General features: G+C 41.0%; 1 protein-coding gene across 2 annotated transcripts in view; it reads left to right on the forward strand.

Moving 5' to 3' along the window:
• The window catches only part of LHFPL6 (LHFPL tetraspan subfamily member 6), a 265474-nt gene extending 244789 nt beyond the window's left edge, over nucleotides 1–20685 (forward strand). For both annotated transcript variants that reach the window (XM_032150415.2, XM_032150416.2), the window contains exon 4: nucleotides 19541–20685. In XM_032150415.2, the coding sequence (XP_032006306.1) occupies nucleotides 19541–19659 (119 nt within the window). In that variant the 3' untranslated portion in view covers nucleotides 19660–20685. The remainder of the gene's footprint in view (nucleotides 1–19540) is intronic.
• The last annotated feature ends 621 nt before the right edge of the window (nucleotides 20686–21306 follow it).

Genomic DNA, 21306 nt, shown 5'->3' on the forward strand with positions numbered 1-21306 from the left:
TGGCACATAATAAAAGCCCAGTAATGTTTGCAGTTGGACAGGACCATTTAAATGCATATTTGCTGATCAAACTTTATTCTTCCTTTTACATTCCACAACAGTAAGTTTGGGTTTACACATTAAGCATAAGGGTTTTGTAATGAGGTTATCCAATTGATTTAATTCATGCCTCAGAGATATTCTCATCCACCAAAGACTTTTCTAATCATATCTTTGTGATCAAAAGTAGTGTTTCAATTAATTTGTCTCGCTATTTTGCCAAGTAAATTTGAGTAATTATTGCTTTCATTTTGCGATTTAATTTGATTAAGAAGCCATCATGGTTCCTGTTCTTGAAATTATGCTGGTGGCTTCTTAAGAGCAGTGCCATAAACTGGAAACTCAGAGCCTCCCAGTGTTGATAAAGATGAGAGTCTGTTTCTTCCAATTTTCAAAGGAAGAAATCTCTTCTACTCTAATCTGAACACTGACTGTCCCACATCTCTTTGGACACATATCCTTTAGCTCTTTGACTCCTGACTCATGCTGTCTCACCTCTCAAATCTAATCATACTTGAGAAAAATCTGTTTGCAATTTCTGGCTAGGTCAGCTGGGTAAAAATGCAAACAAAATATAATTAAAAATATGTTGAGCTCTTGGTGTTAGTGGATGCTTCTCAAGCAAGAGAACCTGCTATTGGTCTCTGTGACATTTAATATGACTTGCTTCATCTTGGCCAGAAGTTAGAAGGCTCCTATGACTCCTGTGGACTTTTTGGGTTGCTTCATGCTCAGGCAGGCCAAGCAGCTCTGTGCAGTTTCTGCAGGCATCTGAGTTGTGTGCCAGAGCAGGGTTCTCCTGACTCAAGCAGCAAGTGTTTGCAGAGAGCAGCAGTTAAAGTGTCTGTCACTCAGCTCAGGAAGAGACTCCTAACACTTGATGCACTGGTCATTGCTTAGAGTAAATGGATTATTCCATTATGAGATTGCTATTTGGGAGGTTGGTTAATAGTAAGGTATTGAACATGCATTGAAATATAGGCAAATTTAAGGTCATAAATGCAGCAATGATGTCCTACCTCCCAAATGACTATTAACTGAATATTTTCTAAACTTTTGACACTTAAATCCGAGTCACTGGAAGTCATTTAGAAGGTCCAGCATGAGCCTGGATTTCCTCACACAGAGCTCTAACAGAGAATGACAGGAAAGCCAAGCAGCTGCTGTGAATTCAACAAAGACCCAAATTGCATAGGAACCCATGGGGGCACTCAGGAACTTGGCTCCAAATGATGCAGGGAAACTTCTGCGGCCAAGGGAGCCCACCCTGGCCAGTGATGACATGACTCAGCAAAGTGTTCAGGCACCCGCAAGGCAACAATAATCAGCTTTTCTGGTTACTCAGCCTTTCTTAGGGGCCTCTTTCCATCAGATGAAGAGTTTTCTGCCTTTACTCTGGAAGTAGGAAGAATGCCACATTTTTTCAGGGATGTTCATTCAACCTGCCCATTCCAGTGGGTTCCACATTATCAAAATCAGAGCGGGAACATTTCTACTTTATAACTTAGTAAACACTTCGTCCTGCTTTGGGAAAAAGGACCCCACCCTGTACAATCATAGATTCAATTTGATCTGCTTCGCTAAACACAGCTTTGCAGATCCCAGATGAACCTGTGGGATAGGATTTTTCAACTTCGGTGCCTAGCTTGGTGTTTGGTGTTCAATAGATTCACTTACTTCCTCAGCAAATATTTATTAGGCACATTCTAGGCAACAAAAGTTGTGCCACAAACAAAATTGTGAATAAGATGGACATGATTCTTACTCGCATGCTATATATCTGCCATCTATTGAATGGTTAAAAAATTGGGAGGGAGAATGAGAGGAAAGGAAAGGGGGAAGGAAGGAAGGAAGGAAGGAAGGGAGGGAGGGAGGGAGGAAGGAAGGAAAGAAGAAAGAGAAAGGAAGGAAGGAAACCTACTATGAATTTTTGATCACAGAAACAGCAGCTGCCATCATGTTTCTGTATATATTTGGCCACTGATATCCTACCAAGAATCATGGCATCACTCTTTACTGGACTAATGGCCTAACCACCTCCCAGAAAAAAAAATTAAAAAACCAAGTCTGGGTAATCATTTAAAGAACCAGATACCCTGATAGGTGGGAAAAAAAAATTGCTCTACATTCTTTTTTTCTCAAGTCTATTTTGGCTTGGTTATTTCAGTGTGGATCATTCCTACTCTTTTATTTATGCCTTTGTAAAGCTTCATTCAGTGGCTTGCAGAGATTTATAGCAGAGAAATTCAAGCAATTGTGGGAAAAAGGAAATCTCTTAGAAAACTTATGGGAAATAAGATTTCTTGAGATACGGTTACAAAACTATTGGGGAGAATATGCTAGTCTCTCTTTTAAAGATTTTTTTTTTCAATGTTGTCCTTTTATTAGTTAAAAAAAAAAAAAGATGTACCTGAGTTTGCCTTTTCAGATGTAAAGTACTTAAGGACATTTAGGAAAGTGAGCTGTTTCATTCTGATTATTTTTTTGTATTGTGTGTTCTCAACCATTATATTCTTTCCCATCATTTCAGCCAGAATATATAAAATATAAAACAGAAAGAAGCCCCTTTTTATCATTAGTGGCTCTGTTGTCAAATAGTCATTCCTGAGAGCTGTGGACATTTGTAGAATGCTGTTGCCCTTGTACTAAGAAATCAAGATTGAAATAATTTTTTTGTTCTTTCTGGTTTTGTTGTTGCGTTGCAATTGTTTTATGTCACAGTTATTGATTATTCATTGCAGTCATTAATGATACCTGTCTCTTTATTCTCTCACTTCTAATTTGTGCCGTTTCTCAAGATCATAAATCATGTTAAAATCATACTATTTAGGAACAATCTTCAGTCCTTTTCTCTGAGGATTTTGTATCTTTTTTGATGTCGTTGTTGTTGTTGTTGAGATGGAGTCTCACTCTGTTGCCAGGCTGGAGTGCGGTGGCGTGATCTTGGCTCACTGCAACCTCTGCCTTTCAGGTTGAAGAGATTCTCCTGCCTCGGCCTCCCGAGTTGCTGGAACTACAGGCGTGTGCCACCAGACCCAGCAAATTTTTGTATTTTTAGTAGAGACAGGGTTTCACCATGGTGGCCAGGATGGTCTTGATCTCTTGACCTCGTGATCTGCCCGCCTCAGCCTCCCAAAGTGCTGAGGTTACAGGCATGAGCCACCATGCCCAGCCTGTATTTTTTTTTTTCCTCTGTCGCCCACTGCAAGCTTTGCCTCCTGGGCTCAAGTGATTCTCCTGCCTCGCCCTGCCAGATAGTTGGTATGCACAACAATGCCCGGCTAATTTTTGTAATTCTTAGTAGACACACAGTTTCACCATGATGGCCAGGCTGGTCTCAAACTCCTGGCCTCAAGTGAGTGACCCACCCGCCTCAGCCTCCCAAAGTGCTGGGGTTACAGGCATGAGCCACCATGCTCAGCTGGATTTTATATCTTTGAAGCATTGATGTTTATATGTTCTGGCTAGTAGTTTTTAACCTCCTGATTTGGGGTCATGTTTTAGATAGGTGGAGATGTTATTAATACTTATTTGATATCTGGCTAAGTAAGCTACTTTGGGTTAGCAACTGGATGTTTTGATGACACTGGTAGAAGAGTTAAATGTTATGGTAACCTTTGATCTTCAGACTGATTTTAACTTAAGGTCTCCAGACCGTTTAAGTGGCTCATAGTCCATCAATAGGCTTCAGAGAAATTGAGAATCTACTGAAATGCTTTGCAATTTTCATAGGCTTTTGGACATGTGCTTTTTTCTGGAGAGAATATTCATAGCTTTTGTTATTATTTGAATAGATTCCTGACACCTGGAGACTTAGAACCTATAGTAAACAACATTTGGAAGTCTTACGTGGGAAAGCTTAGAGATCTGAACTCTAGACCTCACCTCCCAACAATCCTCAAATTCCCCCAGAAAGCTAGAACACAGTTGAACCCCTTTGACTTGATTTCATTATCTACGAAAGTATTTGTTAAGGGATATCATACAGAAATGCACCTCTGCTTACAAGAAGCATTATGCAAATAAATGCTCCCATACAACAGTTCCTTTTTATTTTTATTTTTAAAGACATTTTTGTCTTTTTTATATTTCAATTTTTATTTTAGATTCAGGGGATACATGTTCAGGATTGTTACATGGATATATTGTGTAACACTGAGGGTTTGGGGTACAAATGATACCATCACCCAGGTAGGGAACATAGTACCCCATAGGTAGTTTTTCAGCCCTTACCCCCCTCTCTCTTGCCTCACTCTAGTGATTCCATGTCTGTTGTTCCCATGTTTATGTCCATGCCATGCACCAGTTCTAATGCAGAATCACATCTGTGAAAATGAGTGTTCAGCCTTCCTAGTGAATTGAATATGCTTCCACTTAGGATCTTAGCCAGTTTCATTAGTGCCACTGTTGGAGATGGTTCTTCACAGATCTCTTGCATGTTAGCACAACTCGTCAGCAGAGACACTCTATTCTGAACTACCATTTCAAAGATGTTTGTATAGTAAACAGTCTTGGAAGTAGAGCAGAGGACAAATGTGTTTAGTGTCCATTATAATAAAAATAATACCTTTCTCTGGGGTAAATAAAGATTGGGCAGATTTTATTGCAGTCCATTATAAAAGATTCAAGTTCCCTTAGTTTGGGTTCCTCAACTGTGACACAAACCCACTATGTTTCCTGCATTCATCTGGGCTGTTTTGCACCAGCCCCTGTGAGGAGAGGGCAACAAGGGGAGTGGACATAAACATGAAGCTCACACTGCCTGCTGTGCTGTGAGTAATACAGTCCTTTATCTCTGATTCAGGAGTCTCCTATCTTTTGCCAGCATCCACAAAATTGTGATAGTATAACTTGTTACATTGCAAATAGAGTAAAATATCAAACCCTTCACAATTCCTAAGACTACTGTTACAATGCCTATAGTTCCTTGAAAAATACTTCATCATAGACAGTGATATATGCGTATTATTTAAGGGAAACCACAACTCAAGTGCATACTCCAGACTAGATACTCATGGGTGCTAGTACAAGTGGTTCTGTTATTCATATCTTGACTAACACTGGAAGCTTTACTAATTAGCACAGCAATGATCAAAATGGACTTTTATTGGTAGAATTAGATCTTATTAAATAGCATGATGAATATTAAAATGGACTTTCATTGGTGAAATTAAAAATACTCAAGATTAGGCCGGGCGCGGTGGCTCACGCTTGTAATCCCAGCACTTTGGGAGGCCGAGGCGGGCAGATCACGAGGTCAGGAGATCGAGACCACGGTGAAACCCCGTCTCTACTAAAAATACAAAAAATTAGCCGGGCGTGGTGGCAGGCGCCTGTAGTCCCAGCTACTCGGAGAGGCTGAGGCAGGAGAATGGCATGAACCCGGGAGGTGGAGCTTGCAGTGAGCCGAGATCATGCCACTGCACTCCAGCCTGGGCGACAGAGCGAGACTCCGTCTCAAAAAAAAAAAAAAAAAAAAGAAAAAAAATACTCAAGATTGTGGATTGGTAGAATCCAAGTAAGTAGTTAGAGACACTCCCTATTTCTGCTTGCAAGGATTTAAGCATCCATCCAGTCATAGTGTTATCACTCTAAGTCTGAGTGATATTCAAAATATTTAATAATCAATATGTCATAGGCTTTGAAAAATGTGAGCTAAAACAAGTACTGGCCACGTGCAGAGGCTCCCATGGGGCCCTCCTTTGCCAGGCATTAGCTCTTTGGTTTCTGGGATGTGAGGCAAGGATTCCTTAGGGTTTTCAAGGGAAGAAAGGGTTTTGGGGGAACTTGGGGCAGTGGCTGTTTACCTACAGACAGAGGTACATATTTTAGTATTTTGATACCCAGTACAGCCTTACTGATGCATTCCATCTGTGCCCTCACTATTCTTAGGAATGGTATCCACAGCTTGATCATCCCTAAAGTGTTCAGTTTCTAGTCTCTGGTTTGGAAGATTTCTAGTTGTTTGTTGCCAAAGAGAACAGAATCCTGCCATGGAATCTTGCTGCATTCTCCCTACTGGTTTATTCAAGAAGTTGGTCGTCCAAATACCTAAAAAGAGAGCTAGGACTTAACTAGCTCCCAGGTCAGTTTGATGTTTTGTGCCTGCTTTTTGATGGCTATTTGTTGAATAAGTGTCTGTATGTGTAGGAGGACTTGTTCTGAGACTTGCTTTCATTATAAGTTGGAAATGAGATTGTGGAAGAGTATCTTACCATGTCTCGCACTTTCTCAACAGATTGTAATTTACCAAAAAGAGTCTCAAGGCTATGCTTGCCCAAATTGAATGAGGTTCATTCTCAAGAGCTACTGTACAAGCAAAAAGGGATCATCAAGGAAAATCTTTTAGATTGAGGGCAGCTAACAAACATCAAAGCAGTGCTTGCTTCAGTTCCGTCCCAGTTCTCTAGGTATGTAACCGGATACCTAGAGAGTATATTCAGAGACTGCTTGGTGGCCAATGGAAGTATGACCAGTAGAGACAGGGAGGGCAGATAAATAACATCACGAGGAAATGCAGCACCTCTTCACATGGGTTTTATAGGAAAATGGCTGCAGCCATAGTTCACATGGAGGAGCAGTAATTAGAGACAGACTGGTTCTTTTCACACTCTCTTCTCGGCAGTCCATGAGTCAGAGGAGCTGGATTTCAGGTATTTCCAGCCTTTATAAATAGCAGCTACAGACAGAAACTGAAGGATAATCTTTATCACCATACACTAAATAAAGCCCGATTGGTTATCTTAGCCAACCCCACCTGGAGATCAGATTCTGTGTCAGTTCACAGTGTGAACACAAAGGCCACCACTATGCACTGAGCCAACATGTTTGCTTTATCATCTTAACAGTACATTATCTCTAAGGAAACCTTTAGGATGGATTCAATGCTAAGAAGCAAGGATTGATAGCAGCTGTGCCAGCAGATACTCAGCTGGCCAGACAAGACAAAGGGTAAACCATTTTTTGTGTGTAAGTGGCACAAATGTGTATGTTAAGAAAACTATTGGATGGGGGGTTGAAGGGTGCAGCAAACCACCATGGCACGTGTATACCTATGCAACAAATCTGCACATTCTGCAAGTGTACCCCAGAACTTTCAAAGTTAATTAAAAAAAAAAAGAAAGAAAATTATCCACTGGGCCACAGAGCAGAGGTCCATTTGATTGGTGTGATCGTAAGAATTCAGAAGCTGCTCCACTCATCCTGCTGAAATGTGGTTATGTTTCTGGAGGAGCCAGAGTATTTCTGTTTCTTTTGCCATTTCTCCGCATTGGGGGAATGCTAAATAGGCAGAGCATCTGCCACCCTTTCCATGGCATGTGCTTCCTACTGGGATTTCAGGATGGGGTGACACAGGGCCTTGACTCAGTGGAATTTAGGAGGAAGGACCCTGGTCGGATCTGATGGAAGGAAAAATAATTAGGTTTGGTGTGGTATGAAAGGGAAGCCTCACAGGACTCTAGGTAAGAGGGGAAGAGCAGAGAGTTTGTTCCTGTGCAGCCATACCCAGCAACATCACCTGGACATCTAGTTTTCAGATCTTCCAGGGCCAGTTTCTCTGACTGGCCCATCTCTACTCTCTTCCCTGCCACATAACCCTGCCCTTTTGTTTTATATCGATCTCGTTTCCATAAGTAGTTTACTTATATTGACATGAAGTACAGTCACGCACTACATAATGATGTTTCAGTCAATGATGGGTCACATGTGTGATGGTGGACCCACCAGATGAGGATGGAGCTATGTAATGGAGTAGGCTATACCATCTAGGTTTGTGTAAGTATACTCTATGATGTTTGCACAATGACAAAATCACCTAATAATGCATTAGCAGAGTGTATCTCCATTGTTAAGCAATATATGTCCCAATGTGTATATATATCCCAACGGCCTGATTTATTGATGAAAAATTTGTTTTTTTCCCACAACTTTATAGCTTTTTGTTCTGGGTATGTGAAATTCAAAGGGCAGGCAGGTAATTATGTGGTGTAAGTACCCAAAGAGTCAGGACTGCATTTTTAGATTAGAATAACCCAGCATCACCGGCCTGCTTTAGACTGGGAGCCAGGAAATTACAAATTATAAACAAAGAATAGGACTCAGCTACTGAAGAGAACACATTCAAGAGACATGGGAAAGCCCTGTCAGTGTCTTGGGCAGCAGTGTTCTCACTGGGAAAGTACGGGAGATGGCTTACATCAGAGGTTGGCAAACTATGGGCCAAATCTAGTCTGCATGTTTTTGTAAATAAAATTTTATGGGAACACTGCCATGCTCACGTGTTTATTTGGTGACCGTGGTTGCTTTTGAACTACAATATTTACTATCTGGCTTCTTTCAGAATAAGGTTGCCAACCCATGACCTAAATGATCCTTCTCCTAGGTCCCTCTGCCTCTAGAATCTGTGATGCTGTGATGCTCTGGGTGGCAGAAGTGACAAGGATAAAGTCAAAAGGACGCAGAAACAGAAGGGTGATGACAAGGCTTGAATTTAAAAGAGGCTCTGTCCTGTTCAGGTCTAATCCCTTTCCTCTAATCCCTGCCTCCCATCCTTTCTGCCTTCCTGTCTTGCCAGGAGCACTCACAGCTGGAGCTGCCTGGGGATGACTTTGATTGCACAAAGAAATCCTGTAGTCTTTCTCTTTGGAAGACAGGCTTTGCTTGTATAAAATCCTTCAAATGTATCAGCTGGAAAAACCCCTTTTTTCAGTGGGAAATATTGTTTCCCACATCGAATATATAACTGCTTTACCTTGCCAGGCTGGGGAAATTGTGTGGAGGAAAATGGGCTCTGTGCCCCGATGTGTGTCCCTCGTCCTCTGGGCAGCTCCTGCTGGGGAAGATGTATGACACTCTGTTCCTTCCCCGCTGGACACAGGTCCTGCACACTTATCCACCTCCTGAATTGTCTCACAGGAACATTGTATGATTCGTGCTGGGATGGCATCTTTATTTAATTGATTCAATTTGTAGGTTGTTTGCTCAGTTGGGTGTGGCAGGCAAGAATGGGCTGAAGTTTTGTGTTAGATGGGATGTGGCCAGAGGGCAGAAACCAACTGAGCTGCCTCACCGTGTGCTGTGCTTAACAGAGCTACATGGAATGTAAGAGGGTCGTTGGGTATTTTCATGAGGAAAATTACAAAATAAAAGTGGCCATTATGCAGGTGTCTCATTTTCATATCGTATGGTCAATATGTTTATTGATTTCTTGCTCCTTAAACTTACAAGAGTAAAAGTCCCCACTGATTTTGTATATACTTATACATATACATACACCCATTGTGTTAGTCCGTTCTCACACTGCTATAAAGAACTACCTGAGACTGGGTAATTTATAAAAAAAAAAAAAAAAAAAAAAAAAAAAAGGCTTAATTGGTGCACAGTTCCACAGGCTGTAGAGGAAGCTTGGCAGGGGAGGCCTCAGGAAACTTACGGTCGTGGCAGAAGGCAAAGCGGAACCAGGCACGTCTTACCTGGCCGGAACAGGAGGAAGAGAGAGAAAGGGGGAGGTGTTACACACTTTTAAACAACCAGATCTCGTGACAACTCACTCACTACAATAAGAACAGCAAGGGAGAAGCCCACTCCCATGATCCAGTCACCTCCCACCAGGCCCCTTCTGCAACACTGGGGATTATAGTTTGACATGAGATTTGAGCAGGGACAAAAATCCAAACCATGTCACATAGATATTTTCAAATTATTGTTTATATTTGTGTAATTTTGATTTTGGAGTAATTTTAGATATATAGAAAAGCTACAGAATAATACAAAGAAGTCCAATATTCCTTTCACCTGGATTCCCTTAATGTTTGATTTCATCACACTGGCTTTATCAATCCCTGCCTCCCTCCTGCCCTATTCCCTCCTTCTGAGACATGCTGCCCTCTCAACCGTAGATACTTAAGTGAGTAATTCCTAACAATAACATTCTCTTATCTGGCAATACAATTACCAAATTAGGAAATTAACTTTGATAAAATGCTATTATCTAATCTACAGACCTTATACTGATATATTTTACATACAGAATTATTAATAAAAGAAATGGAACTCATTTCCTTGTGCTGGGTATTGTTTGTCATGGACTTTCTTTATGCTTATGGTTTCCGACTTGCAAAATATAACAAATGCAAAGCATATTTAAAATCTTAAGAGGCTCAAGGGCCAAGTGCGGTGGCTCACACCTGTAATCCCAGCACTTTGGGAGGCCGAGGCAGGTGGATCACAAGGTCAAGAGATCGAGACCATCCTGACCAACATGGTGAAACCCCGTCTCTACTAAAAATACAAAAATTAGCTGGGCATGGTGGTGCACACCTGTAATCCCAGCTACTTGGGAGGCTGAAGCAGGAGAATACCTTGAACCCGGGAGGAAGCGGAGGTTGCAGTGAGCACCATTGCACTCCAGCCTGGGAGACAGAGAAAAAAAAAAAAATATATATATATATATGTGTGTGTATATATATGTGTGTGTGTGTATATATATATATATATATAAATGTTTTTCCTCTTTCCATTGATCCTTCAACCTTCCTGCCTTCGTTATTAATACAGCAACAAGGATACAATCTAATATGCCTACTTTTACCCAAACTTTACATTTAAATTTTTTTTTTTTTTTTTTTGAGACGGATCTCTCTGTCCCCAGTCTCGGCTCACTGCAAGCTCCGCCTCCCGGGTTCACGCCATTCTCCTGCCTCAGCCTCTCCGAGTAGCTGGGACTACAGGCGCCCGCCACCACGCCCGGCTAATTTTTTGTATTTTTAGTAGAGACGGGGTTTCACCGTGGTCTCGATCTCCTGACCTCGTGATCCGCCCGTCTCGGCCTCCCAAAGTGCTGGGATTACAAGCGTGAGCCATCGCGCCCGGCCACATTTAAATATTAACATGTTAAAATTTTCAAAATATCACAGATAAAAGATATTCTGCCTGGATAAATAAAGTCAGTCAGCTTATCATATCCTGACTCAGGCACTGTGGCTACAAGGCATTATGGGTGCTCAGCAGTGACCTTGTGGGGAAAGAGAAGTAAATGGGGATCCCATGGAGCTCAAGTTCAAGAAAAGGCACTGTAAACATGGAGGTTTTGTGATAAATGGCATGCGGTCAGAGGGCGAGAACTGCCTGAGTTACAGTGTCCTGTGCTGCGCTTTCCAGAGCAATACAGTACACAGTGGAGGGCGCTACCATGGAGTCTCTGGGTGAAAGTTAGGATGGTATGGTGGCACCAGCCAAACTTCTGAGGGTTCATAGGCAGACAGCAGCTCTGGAGTGGAACTAAAGTGTACCCAGGAGCTGAAGCCCTTAATCAGCTAGGGCTCACACAGAGTCAAGGTAGGGTCAAAAACATTCAGTCTGGGACCATTTCTGGAGGCAGTTTCTCCTGCAGGGAGCATTAGTCATCTGTCCCTCAAGCAAGCTTCTTTTAGACATCACATTTCCACATCCTTAAAGAAGATGCATTGCCAAAGGTGCCAAGTGTGGTTTCATTGGCTCAGGAATTGGGGCTGTCAAGTCTTTGCAAGGTGCAGACCCTTAGCAATTGAAACCATGCTATTGAACATGGGCATTGTCAAAGAAAAACTTGGCTGAATTAAATTTAAAGGAGTTTAATTGAGCAATGAACAATTCACAAATCAGGCAGCCCCCCTGTATCACAACAGATTCAGAGAGACTACAGGGGTGCCTCATGGTCAGTACAAATTTATAGACAAAAAAGGAACGTGACATACAAAAATCAGAAGTGAGGTACAGAAAAAACTGGATTGGGTACAGTTTGGTGTTTGCTTTATTTGAATATAGTTTCAACACTCAGCAGTATATGAGTGGTTGAACTATGGCTGCTGGGACTGGCGGAGACTCAGCAATTATTATGGATGCATACTCCTAAGTTAGGTTTTCAATCCTGTCTGCCTATTAAGCTAGGTTATAGTTCATCCACAAGGACTCAAATATAGAAGTACAGTTATTCTCAGGCCATATTTAGTTCACTAAATATGTAGTCTTCTAAGAAGACTGGCAAATTGAAGGGGTAAGGTAAAATATGTTTTATTTTTTTCTCGGGCATATAAGTGCCAAGACAAGTACTATTTAACAAATGAGAAAAATGCATTTGATTAAGATCTTTTTTATACATTATCTGAGCACAGGAAAAAACTCTGGAATCAGTTCGACCCAAGTTCCAAGTTCAAGCTTTGCTATTTATTTGAGATAATGGGTAAGTTACTTATCCTTCAGTTTCTGCATCTTCAAAGTGAGAATAATGTTGGAAAGTATAAACAGATCAAGGATCCTAGACAAAAATGATTAAACGAGAGACCCCTTCGTAACTTGTAGCCCTTCACTTGCTGTCTATATATGACAGCTGTTATATGACTATTAATTTTGTATTTCTATTCTTAGCACAAATATAATGTCTCATATCCATTCATGCCACAAATGTGTATTGGTTGTTGTGATCTGGTCATCGTACTGAGGGCCTGAATGGAACATTGAAATAAGCAGACAGTCACACTTGGTAGGCTCCAAAATGTTAATTGAACAAATTAATGAAAAGGCAGAGGTTAAACTCCAGTGTCCTTAAAAGATGAAAAGATCACCGGAATTCCATTGTTATATGTAATAAGACTGGATTCTTTGTACCTCTCTTTCTGCCTCTATCACTTCCAAAAGCTATACTAAAAACTAATTTGAGCCACCCTAAGAAATCAGCAATATCCCTCCCCACCCCTCTCTCTACTCTGGGGCTGCCCTGGAATTCCGCCACAGTCTTTTTCTGTTGACTTGGCAAATGGCTATGGTATGCTGCTTTCTGTCCCATTAACCTCTATTTTATCTGTCAAGAATAGTATTCCCCATTGTTGAAAGCAGTAATTTGCCAACCAAGCAAGCTTGGAGTCCTGTTTGATGGAGCATTACGGAGAGCAAAAGGGAAAGTTTAAACAGATTTCCTTCTCTAATTTCCTGAAAGGATCACAGACAAAACTTGCCCTCTGGAAAAATGCTTTCTGTTTGCATTATAATAACAAGCATTTATTGCCATGACAGGGGTAGAGAGAGGCCATGGAAGAATGGCCCTGTATTTCCTGGTTTTATTTAGTTTCATTACTACTCATGAAAAGTATGCAGAAACACTTTATTTTCTATGACTGTAAAACATGGTGCTAATTTCTTGTTATGGAGCACACACGTTTTAACAATAGGGTCATGCTCAGAGAGAAAAATCTATTTTTCCTTTTCCTTTGGAGAAGTTCAAAGGGACAAGCCTGTGCCTGGTAAACCCCTAATCTCTCACAGAATTCTGGACGTTTTGCTTTCACATTTACAGTTTTATGAAAAAAAAATCCTGTTGTGTCTGGTTTATTTCATTGAACTGAATTTCTACAAAACGTGTGTAATATACGAGGAATGTTTCAGAATAATACAGCTGATGTGAGTTATATGAACTGGAAAGTAAGCTTCATGAGATCAAAGACTCTGTCTGTATTATTCCCTGCTGCGTTTCCAGCTTCTATAACACAGCAAAACAGGCAGCAGGAGCCTAAGATTTATTTGTGACTGTTAAATACCTCATATTCCTATCCAACAATACAAATGGCAATTTCAAAGAGGGAATTTTCAGGCTTCAAGCTCTCGAACTCTAGAGGTGGTCATACCCAAACCCATCCCTTGCTTTACACCCAAAATGGGATCCGTCTCTTACCTGAGCAATACTTTAGCAAGACCCAAATCTGTCTGCATTTCTGCATTACATTTCCCATCCCCTCACTCCAAGCGTACTGTTTCCTGGCCCCCCAGATTCACGCTTGGCTCACTCCTGAACATCTGCAGGTCTTGGCTTAGATCTCACTTCTAATTTAAGGCTCTCTTTCACTGACCTGACCGCACTACATAGATCACTTGCAATATGCTGCCTTCGCATCCTGGATTTTTTCTTCAAAGCACATATCACAATTATCAGTATAGAAATGTCTCAGTATTGCTTAATGCTTATTTCCTTGACTAGACAATAAGCTTCTTGATAGCAGGAATTATATCTATATTATTCCCAACAAAACTCCCAGTACCCAGTGATTCATTCATAGTTGGAGCTGGCACTCACTGAATGTTTGTTGAATCAGTGAATAAATTGAGAGAGGGAGCGAGGAAAGGAAAAAGGAAGGGAAGAAGAAAATCAAGAATCAGGGTTGGATGACAGTATTTTTTCTGATTTGCTTAAATTCTATTGACACACCTTACTCTAACTAGACTGATCTTGACCATTTTTCCTCAAAAGACATGTATGCATATGTACTTTTGTATATTTTTTGAGGCTAGTTTGATTGGCTGGCTATATCTTGCTATATCTCAATATGATTTGTAATACTAGAACAAATTCATGTTAAATCACTTTTTGATCTAATAATTATTTTAAAAATTACTTAGTAAATGAAAAAGCCTTCATGTCTTAAATGAAGGACTCTTTTTCTTTTAAATCACATCGAACATTAACAGCTCATTTTGGACCTTAACCAGTTGTTGAATTTTAATCCCAAATTTTGTAAATCATACACACAAACTTGCATATATGTCTGATTGGTGGCCGTATTTTCTTATATCCTCAAACATTTTCTGCTATTATGGTACACTCTTTAAAGATCTTTGCTTAATTTCCTGCCAGTTTTCATCTGATAGACATTTAGCCTGATACGTTAACTACCTGTTTTATGACATAAACAAGAATGGATCCAGATAACAATGACTAGAAATTACAATTACTACTGAGCAAGACAAGGATTTGCCCTACGAAGAGGGTAGTGTGGGGAGAGTGGGAGACAGCTGGTGCTGAAATCTCTGCTCTGCCTCTTTCAGGGGATAGCAGGGCTTGGGTAGGTGGGTGGGGTGGCTTAGCTTCTGACAATGGTAGAAACTTACAGATCCCTTGATAAAGAAAAGCAAGAAAGTCTTTGTTCATTCACTCCTGTCTTAGATCTGGTTCCCCAGAGTGGATCCTGAGATAAGGATTTGAGTTCAAGTGATTGAGGAAATGTGCCAAGGAAAAAACAGTGGGGAAGTGGAAAAGCAAGGTAGGGAAGGAGTAAACACCCAGCGGGGTGCAGTTTGTCATGAGAGTTCAGCCTCAGCCTGAACTCACAGTGCTGGGAACATTCATTATCATTACACTGCAGACTTTGTTCCACCTGGAGGGAAGAATGCTAGATGTGCACACTCCGGTACAAGTCCATCGCTGGCTGTGGGTCACACCAGGGGGCACTTCAGTTGTCAGAGAGCTGGGACAGAGTAATGCCAGTCACTCATGGGTCCTCTGAAGAGCGTTGCAAATATAAGCTGTTAGGAGCAAAGCACAAACAGAAGCTGGAGATTGAGAGTCAAGAACCAGCAAAGGGACACAGAGGAACTGACTGGAGAATCTACAGCATCGGCTGTAGCTCCCCTGCCACTTACGAGACGCTGAAGCTTAAACTTCTGCTATTTTATTGACTTCTCTGCCAAAAACGAAAGCAAAACCAACATTATCCTCTCTCTCATTGTCCTCTGATAGCCAACCCTTTACTAGCTTTTTCCATCTTTGCTTAATAAATGTGTCTACTGTCACATACACTGTTTTCAAATAATTAGCCTCAGCAACTTTTTCTTAAGTGCCAAATAATTAATAAAGAATTATATACTCTACTTTTCATGTTAGGTCATGGAACTATGTATAGGTCAATACATTATTAATAATGAACAATTGATTGTATTCTGTGTTCTGAGCCCAGTGCTAAACAGATGGACCACAAATTTTGCCGACTCTTTGAAATGTTCTAAACTATTGGCCATCTCTTCTCTACCTATTAATTCCCCCTCCTAGATGTATTTAATCCAGCTAAGGAATAATTCAAAATGGAGATTATTCCCAAGACTCACAACCACATTAGTTCATGGTTGTCGGCAAATCTGACCTGTGAAGGGGGACTCGGTTACCCGTGAAAAATGCTTATTCTCTCTGTATTAATGGAGGTCATTGTGCCAGTGAGACCTACCCAGAGGTGGAGAGGTGATCTTTCAGAATCTGTTACCCCGTTAAATTTAACATACTCTCTAGATGAGGCCGGAAATACATACTTGGTTTGGGAAGTTCTCTCCAAAATTTCAGTGCCAAAACAGGACAAGAGTTACTCTTAAAATAAAATGCTAGACTTACTGTTTTTCAGGTATTAGCTGCCTGCCTGGTTTGCTTCCTTTCTGCTTTTCTTTTACCTTGCCTTTCATTCAACAATTATGTATTGGGTGCTTGCCATAGGCCTGGCATTTCCACGATCTGGAAGTAGAATTTCTGGGTGGAAGGAATCATAAGCGTGAAGCTCTCATGTCAGCAACAAGGCTGATGTGCTCCAGAAAAAGTGGTCAGTGTGGCCAGAGAAAAGACACAGGAGAGAGTGGTCATGAGGTGTGGGAGGTCAGCAGACATTTAAGCCCTCATAGGCTATAGGAAGGACATTGATTTTTGAGAATTCATTAAAGGGGCTTTTTGTTTGTTTGTTTGTTTTGAGACAGAGTTTTATTCTGCCATCCAGGCTGGAGTGCAGTGGTGCAATCTTGGCTCACTGCAACCTCCGCCTCCTGGGTTCAAGGGATTCTTATGTGTGGGCCACTTGCGCTAATTTGCTCTGTGTGCTTGATGTCTGTGTGCTTAGGTAATGGCCTAAGAACTTTTAAGATGTGGAGGCTCTTGATCAAATTCGCCTGGCTAATTTTTGTATTTTTAGTAGAGATGGGGTTTCACCATGTTGGCAAGGCCAGTCTTGAACTCCTGACCTCAAGTGATCCAGCCACCTTGGCCTCCCAAAGTGCTGGGTCATTACAGGGTTTTAAGTAAGAGCGTGGCTTGATCTGATTGATTTTTAAAAAGACAGCTGCCTACCTTGCTGTTGGTAATGATATAAGTAGAAGCAGAGAGATAAGAAAGCAATGACAGCAGACGAGACTGCCTGGGGGATGATTGGGCCTTTGAGAAGGGGCAGGACACAGGATAGATATGGGGGAGAGTGGCAGAGGACTTGCTACTTATTAAGGAGAAGTCCTGGAGCAGGTTATTAAACTTTCCTTGGCCTCAGTCTTCCCTTCTGAAATGATACTCATGTACCTACCATACTGTGTTCCTATGAGAATTAAATCATTAATATCTGCTCCATGTAGAGCTCCATGACAATTTTGAGAAAATGGTAATCAATACACATTTGCTCTTTTTTAATTATTCATTGGATGTGGAAAGGGAGAAATCAAGGATGACACCTAGGTTGAGGACTGAACAACATAGCTTGATGTCTGTTTGCTTAGGTAATGGCCTAAGAACTTTTAAGATGTGGAGGCTCTTGATCAAATTTTGCTGCTGTTGACTCATGGTGACCACAAGCCAAAAACTCCCTTAGCTCTGTCTTGCCTTTTTATCCATGCATGGGGCACATGCTAACTACTTCTCCAGTAAATGTCCAGTGAAGATCCAAAGTTTAATTGCACATTATAGCTAACAGTCTTGGTAATTTTCAGCAGGGAAGTTATTAATTCTTCACAAATGAACAAGGTAAAAGTGGCTGTGTTCTGCGGTGAGCAGGTCTATGCAAACCCAGCCCCATAGGCTGAGAGGCTGAGAAAAGAGGTGAGGAAAGAGGCTGACAAGTCCAGTTTCTCAGCCATGTCTCTGGCAGGTGTCAGATGGTGGATCTTTGCACCTGCCCTCCAGAAAGCAGCCTTTACATAGCAAGCTTTTAGGGTACAGACAAGTGCAGCTGGTCACATCTCACACTTTCTTTCCAAAACTTGTGACCTCTAGGGAGATGAGATAAACGTCTTTATGAAAGGTTATCTATGCCATAGGCATTGTTTCTTTATGGGGGGTTATCTAAGCTGTGGGAACACCTCGGTATGCAGGAGTCAAACACTGGTTGTCATTGAGGTTTCTCTTCAAGGTGGTGTCACTCTTGCCAAGCAACAGGCTATTTTCCTGCAGACTGACTTGTGAGAAGAAAGGATATGATTTTCTTTTTTTTTTTTTTTTTTTTTGAGACAGAGTCTTGTTCCTGACCCAGGCTGGAGTGCACTGGTGTGATCTTAGCTCACTGCAACCTCCACCTTCCGGGTTCAAGTGATTCTCCTGCCTCAGCCTCCTGAGTAGTTGGGATTACAGGCTCCCATCACCATGCCTGGCTAATTTTTGTATTTTTAGTAGAGACAGGGTTTTGCCATGTTGGTCAGGCTGGTTTCAAATTCCTGACCACAGGTGATCCGCCCGCCTTGGCCTCCCAAAGTGCTGAGATTACAGGCATGAGCCACTGCGCCCGGCCCCGTGATTTTCAATCTATGGGTTTTATGTTCAGTGACTGTGAAATCCAAATGTCTTGGTGTTTATGTTTGTATTTGATGTAATGCAAAACAAGAACCAAAAGGAGGAACATGGTTGCTGTTGGAGCATCATCTGATAAGATGGTAAGACCGGCTGAAAAATGAATTAGAATTGAAGCAGAAAGTACAGCGTCCAGTATAAGATATAGAGGCCTTCTTTACTGTGCGCACAAAAAGAATAACTTGAATGTCATTAAGAAAGACAAAGCTAATGAATGCAGAAACCCATTCCATTAACCCATCTGGGGACACCGACCTATTCTTGGGGTCTAGAACCCAGATTTCAGTCCTGGCTCACTTTATTCCAAATTATAAGCATATGACTATGGGTAAGTCACCAACTTCTTTAAATGCTGAGAAGCTTTTTTGTCAACCATGTTGAGCTAGTATTCTACCTTATAATGTTGACAAAAGAATTGACAAATACAATATAGATAAATACATCTACTTACATATTTTTAATATTTTGGATTTGTTATGACTATTAAGACTAATCCAACTCTGAGAAATAAGGACCCACTTGGATGCTTGTCATTATATTTCCATTTAAATGACACTTTATCTTCAAGGTGAGTATTGATCCCAGAAGAATCTGGGAATTTTTGTTTTCTGATTCAGACAGTAGAGAGTAAGTCACTTGACGATTCCACATAAAGGGCAGCATTCACCTTAGCATTAGCCATTATCCTTCAAATGGCTTGCCTCCTCAAAGTGGCCCTTTTGCAGAAGGATTGCATCAACATTTATATTTTTTTCCCTAAAGTACTTTGTTACGCAGGTGAGCTTGGGTGATGTAAGTTACAATTAACTCCTTCATCCCCTATCCTGGTTGCTGCCATTCTTCTCTTTTTTTGGCCAGGTGTGGATATTGGTGGAGGAGACTAGACTTCTCTTAGCCAGTGTGAGAGGTAGACATTGAGATACTTCTGAAATGCATCCAGCCATTCTTGCTTTTTTCACTGTCAAGATAACTTTCAGCACATTATTATTCCATTTAAGTGAGGATACCATATTCCCAAAGGGTGTTTCAGAACCCACACGCTGGAAGCAATAAGAAAGCCTGCTGCAAAATCATCCTCATCTGTGACTTTCTTCTTTTTCCTTCCTTTGTCCCTAGGGAAGTGTGAAATCGGCTGGGCCTACTACTGCACGGGAGCAGGTGCCACTGCTGCCATGCTGCTATGCACATGGCTGGCTTGCTTTTCTGGCAAGAAACAGAAGCACTACCCATACTGAGATGGAGCCACCAAGAGCAGACAGAGGAGAAGATGGGCCAAAGGGGCTTGGAGAGGTCAAAACATCCACCTACCTTCAAAAGGTGGAATAGTAGTTCTAATCCAATACAATGCTAATAAAATGAAACCCGATAAAATCAGGAACATGATATAGGAAGGAAGGATTGTAGGAGACTTGTGGGGGGAAAAAAAAGGGAGAGTATAGAATGATGGAGAAAAATGGACCAAAGGCTAAAAATATTGCAGGGCATCGGGTGTTTCTATTCCACAGAGTATTGTTAATGTACAACATATATACACACACACACAACAAATCTATATATACAAACAAGGGTTTCGGTTTTAGTTTTGTTTTTTTTTTAAGATGAGGACTCAGAAAATCAAAAGGGCTAGTAGAAACAGTGTTATGTTGGGAACCAGGGTACCCACAAAGATGTTCCCTGTAGGTCACGGCACTCCCGAAATCACACAAGCACATACAGACATATGCATCCTCACAGACACCCATGCACAAACGTGGATTATTGCACAGACTGTACGGGAGGTTTAGTGGTGCATTTCTCCTCTGTTTTCTTTTTAATATACATTTAAAATACAGTATTATCACTTTATAAACATACATTAAGCCTAATAAATGGACCAATAAGCCAAACATCAGTATTTTGTATATCCTGCATAAACTCTAATTTAGTTCCTCAACATATTTTCAGTGTTTATGCAGACCTTTAGAGTTAAGCCTTTGTATTTCCATGTTATTCAACAATATGCAATATTTCTCTGAGTAGCTTCTGCTATGATATTCTTATGAAGAAAAGGGGAAACTTTCTGTCCACTGTAGGAGAGAATTCAGCTGAAGATATGAGAGTAATGAGAGACATTCTCCAGTCATTGGATCGTGTTTTCTTTTGTCCATTATTGTACTGTGCTGTACCACATTTATTTCTATATTCATTTTGTAAAAAATTTAAAAGTGCTATTTTGTTTGTATTTGAAAATCTCTGTGAATAAATTCTCTCTTTGATCAATAGCTAGATGAGTCATAGAGTGTTAATTCAGTCATCGGATTTGCTTCTTTAATTTCTCCAATGTAGCTCTTCAACTACTATAGTCCTGTAAAATTTCCTTTTCTCTTTTAAGGGCTCTCATTAATTCACTCACTAATCAACCAGGCATTGTTCTAGGCACAAGTGTATTAAAGATGAGTAAGACAGTTTCTGCTTTCAGCGTGAATTCTTTGCAACCAGAATTCTAATTTCCTGCTTATTACATTTCAATCATAACCAAATTCTGAGGAGAGAAGAACTTCAGGTCTGTTTTGTGTTGTTTGAGGATATGGGTGGTATTCAGATGTGATTTAGGGCAACAAGAGCTAGATCATGGTTCAGGAGGTGACTGGACTGACAGTCTCCAGCATGGTGACACGACTGTTACAGTTGCCAATGACTTGCTGTTCCTCCAGCTTCTACAAAGTGCTGGGTTTCTTTTGTACTTCTGTGTCAGGGAAAATCTTATATCACTGCCCTTCAGGGATGTTGGCCATTTGAAAAAGCTTATCTCAACAGCCCTGCCCCTCCAGCAGAAAGTCTTCACTAAAGAGAAAGGTTTGGACCCTCACATGGCCCCTTAACAGAACTAGCTCTTTCAGGGC

This window comes from Hylobates moloch, unplaced genomic scaffold (genome assembly GCF_009828535.3).
Source record: "Hylobates moloch isolate HMO894 unplaced genomic scaffold, HMol_V3 SCAFFOLD_4, whole genome shotgun sequence".
In the NCBI taxonomy this organism is placed as follows: Eukaryota; Metazoa; Chordata; class Mammalia; order Primates; family Hylobatidae; genus Hylobates; species Hylobates moloch.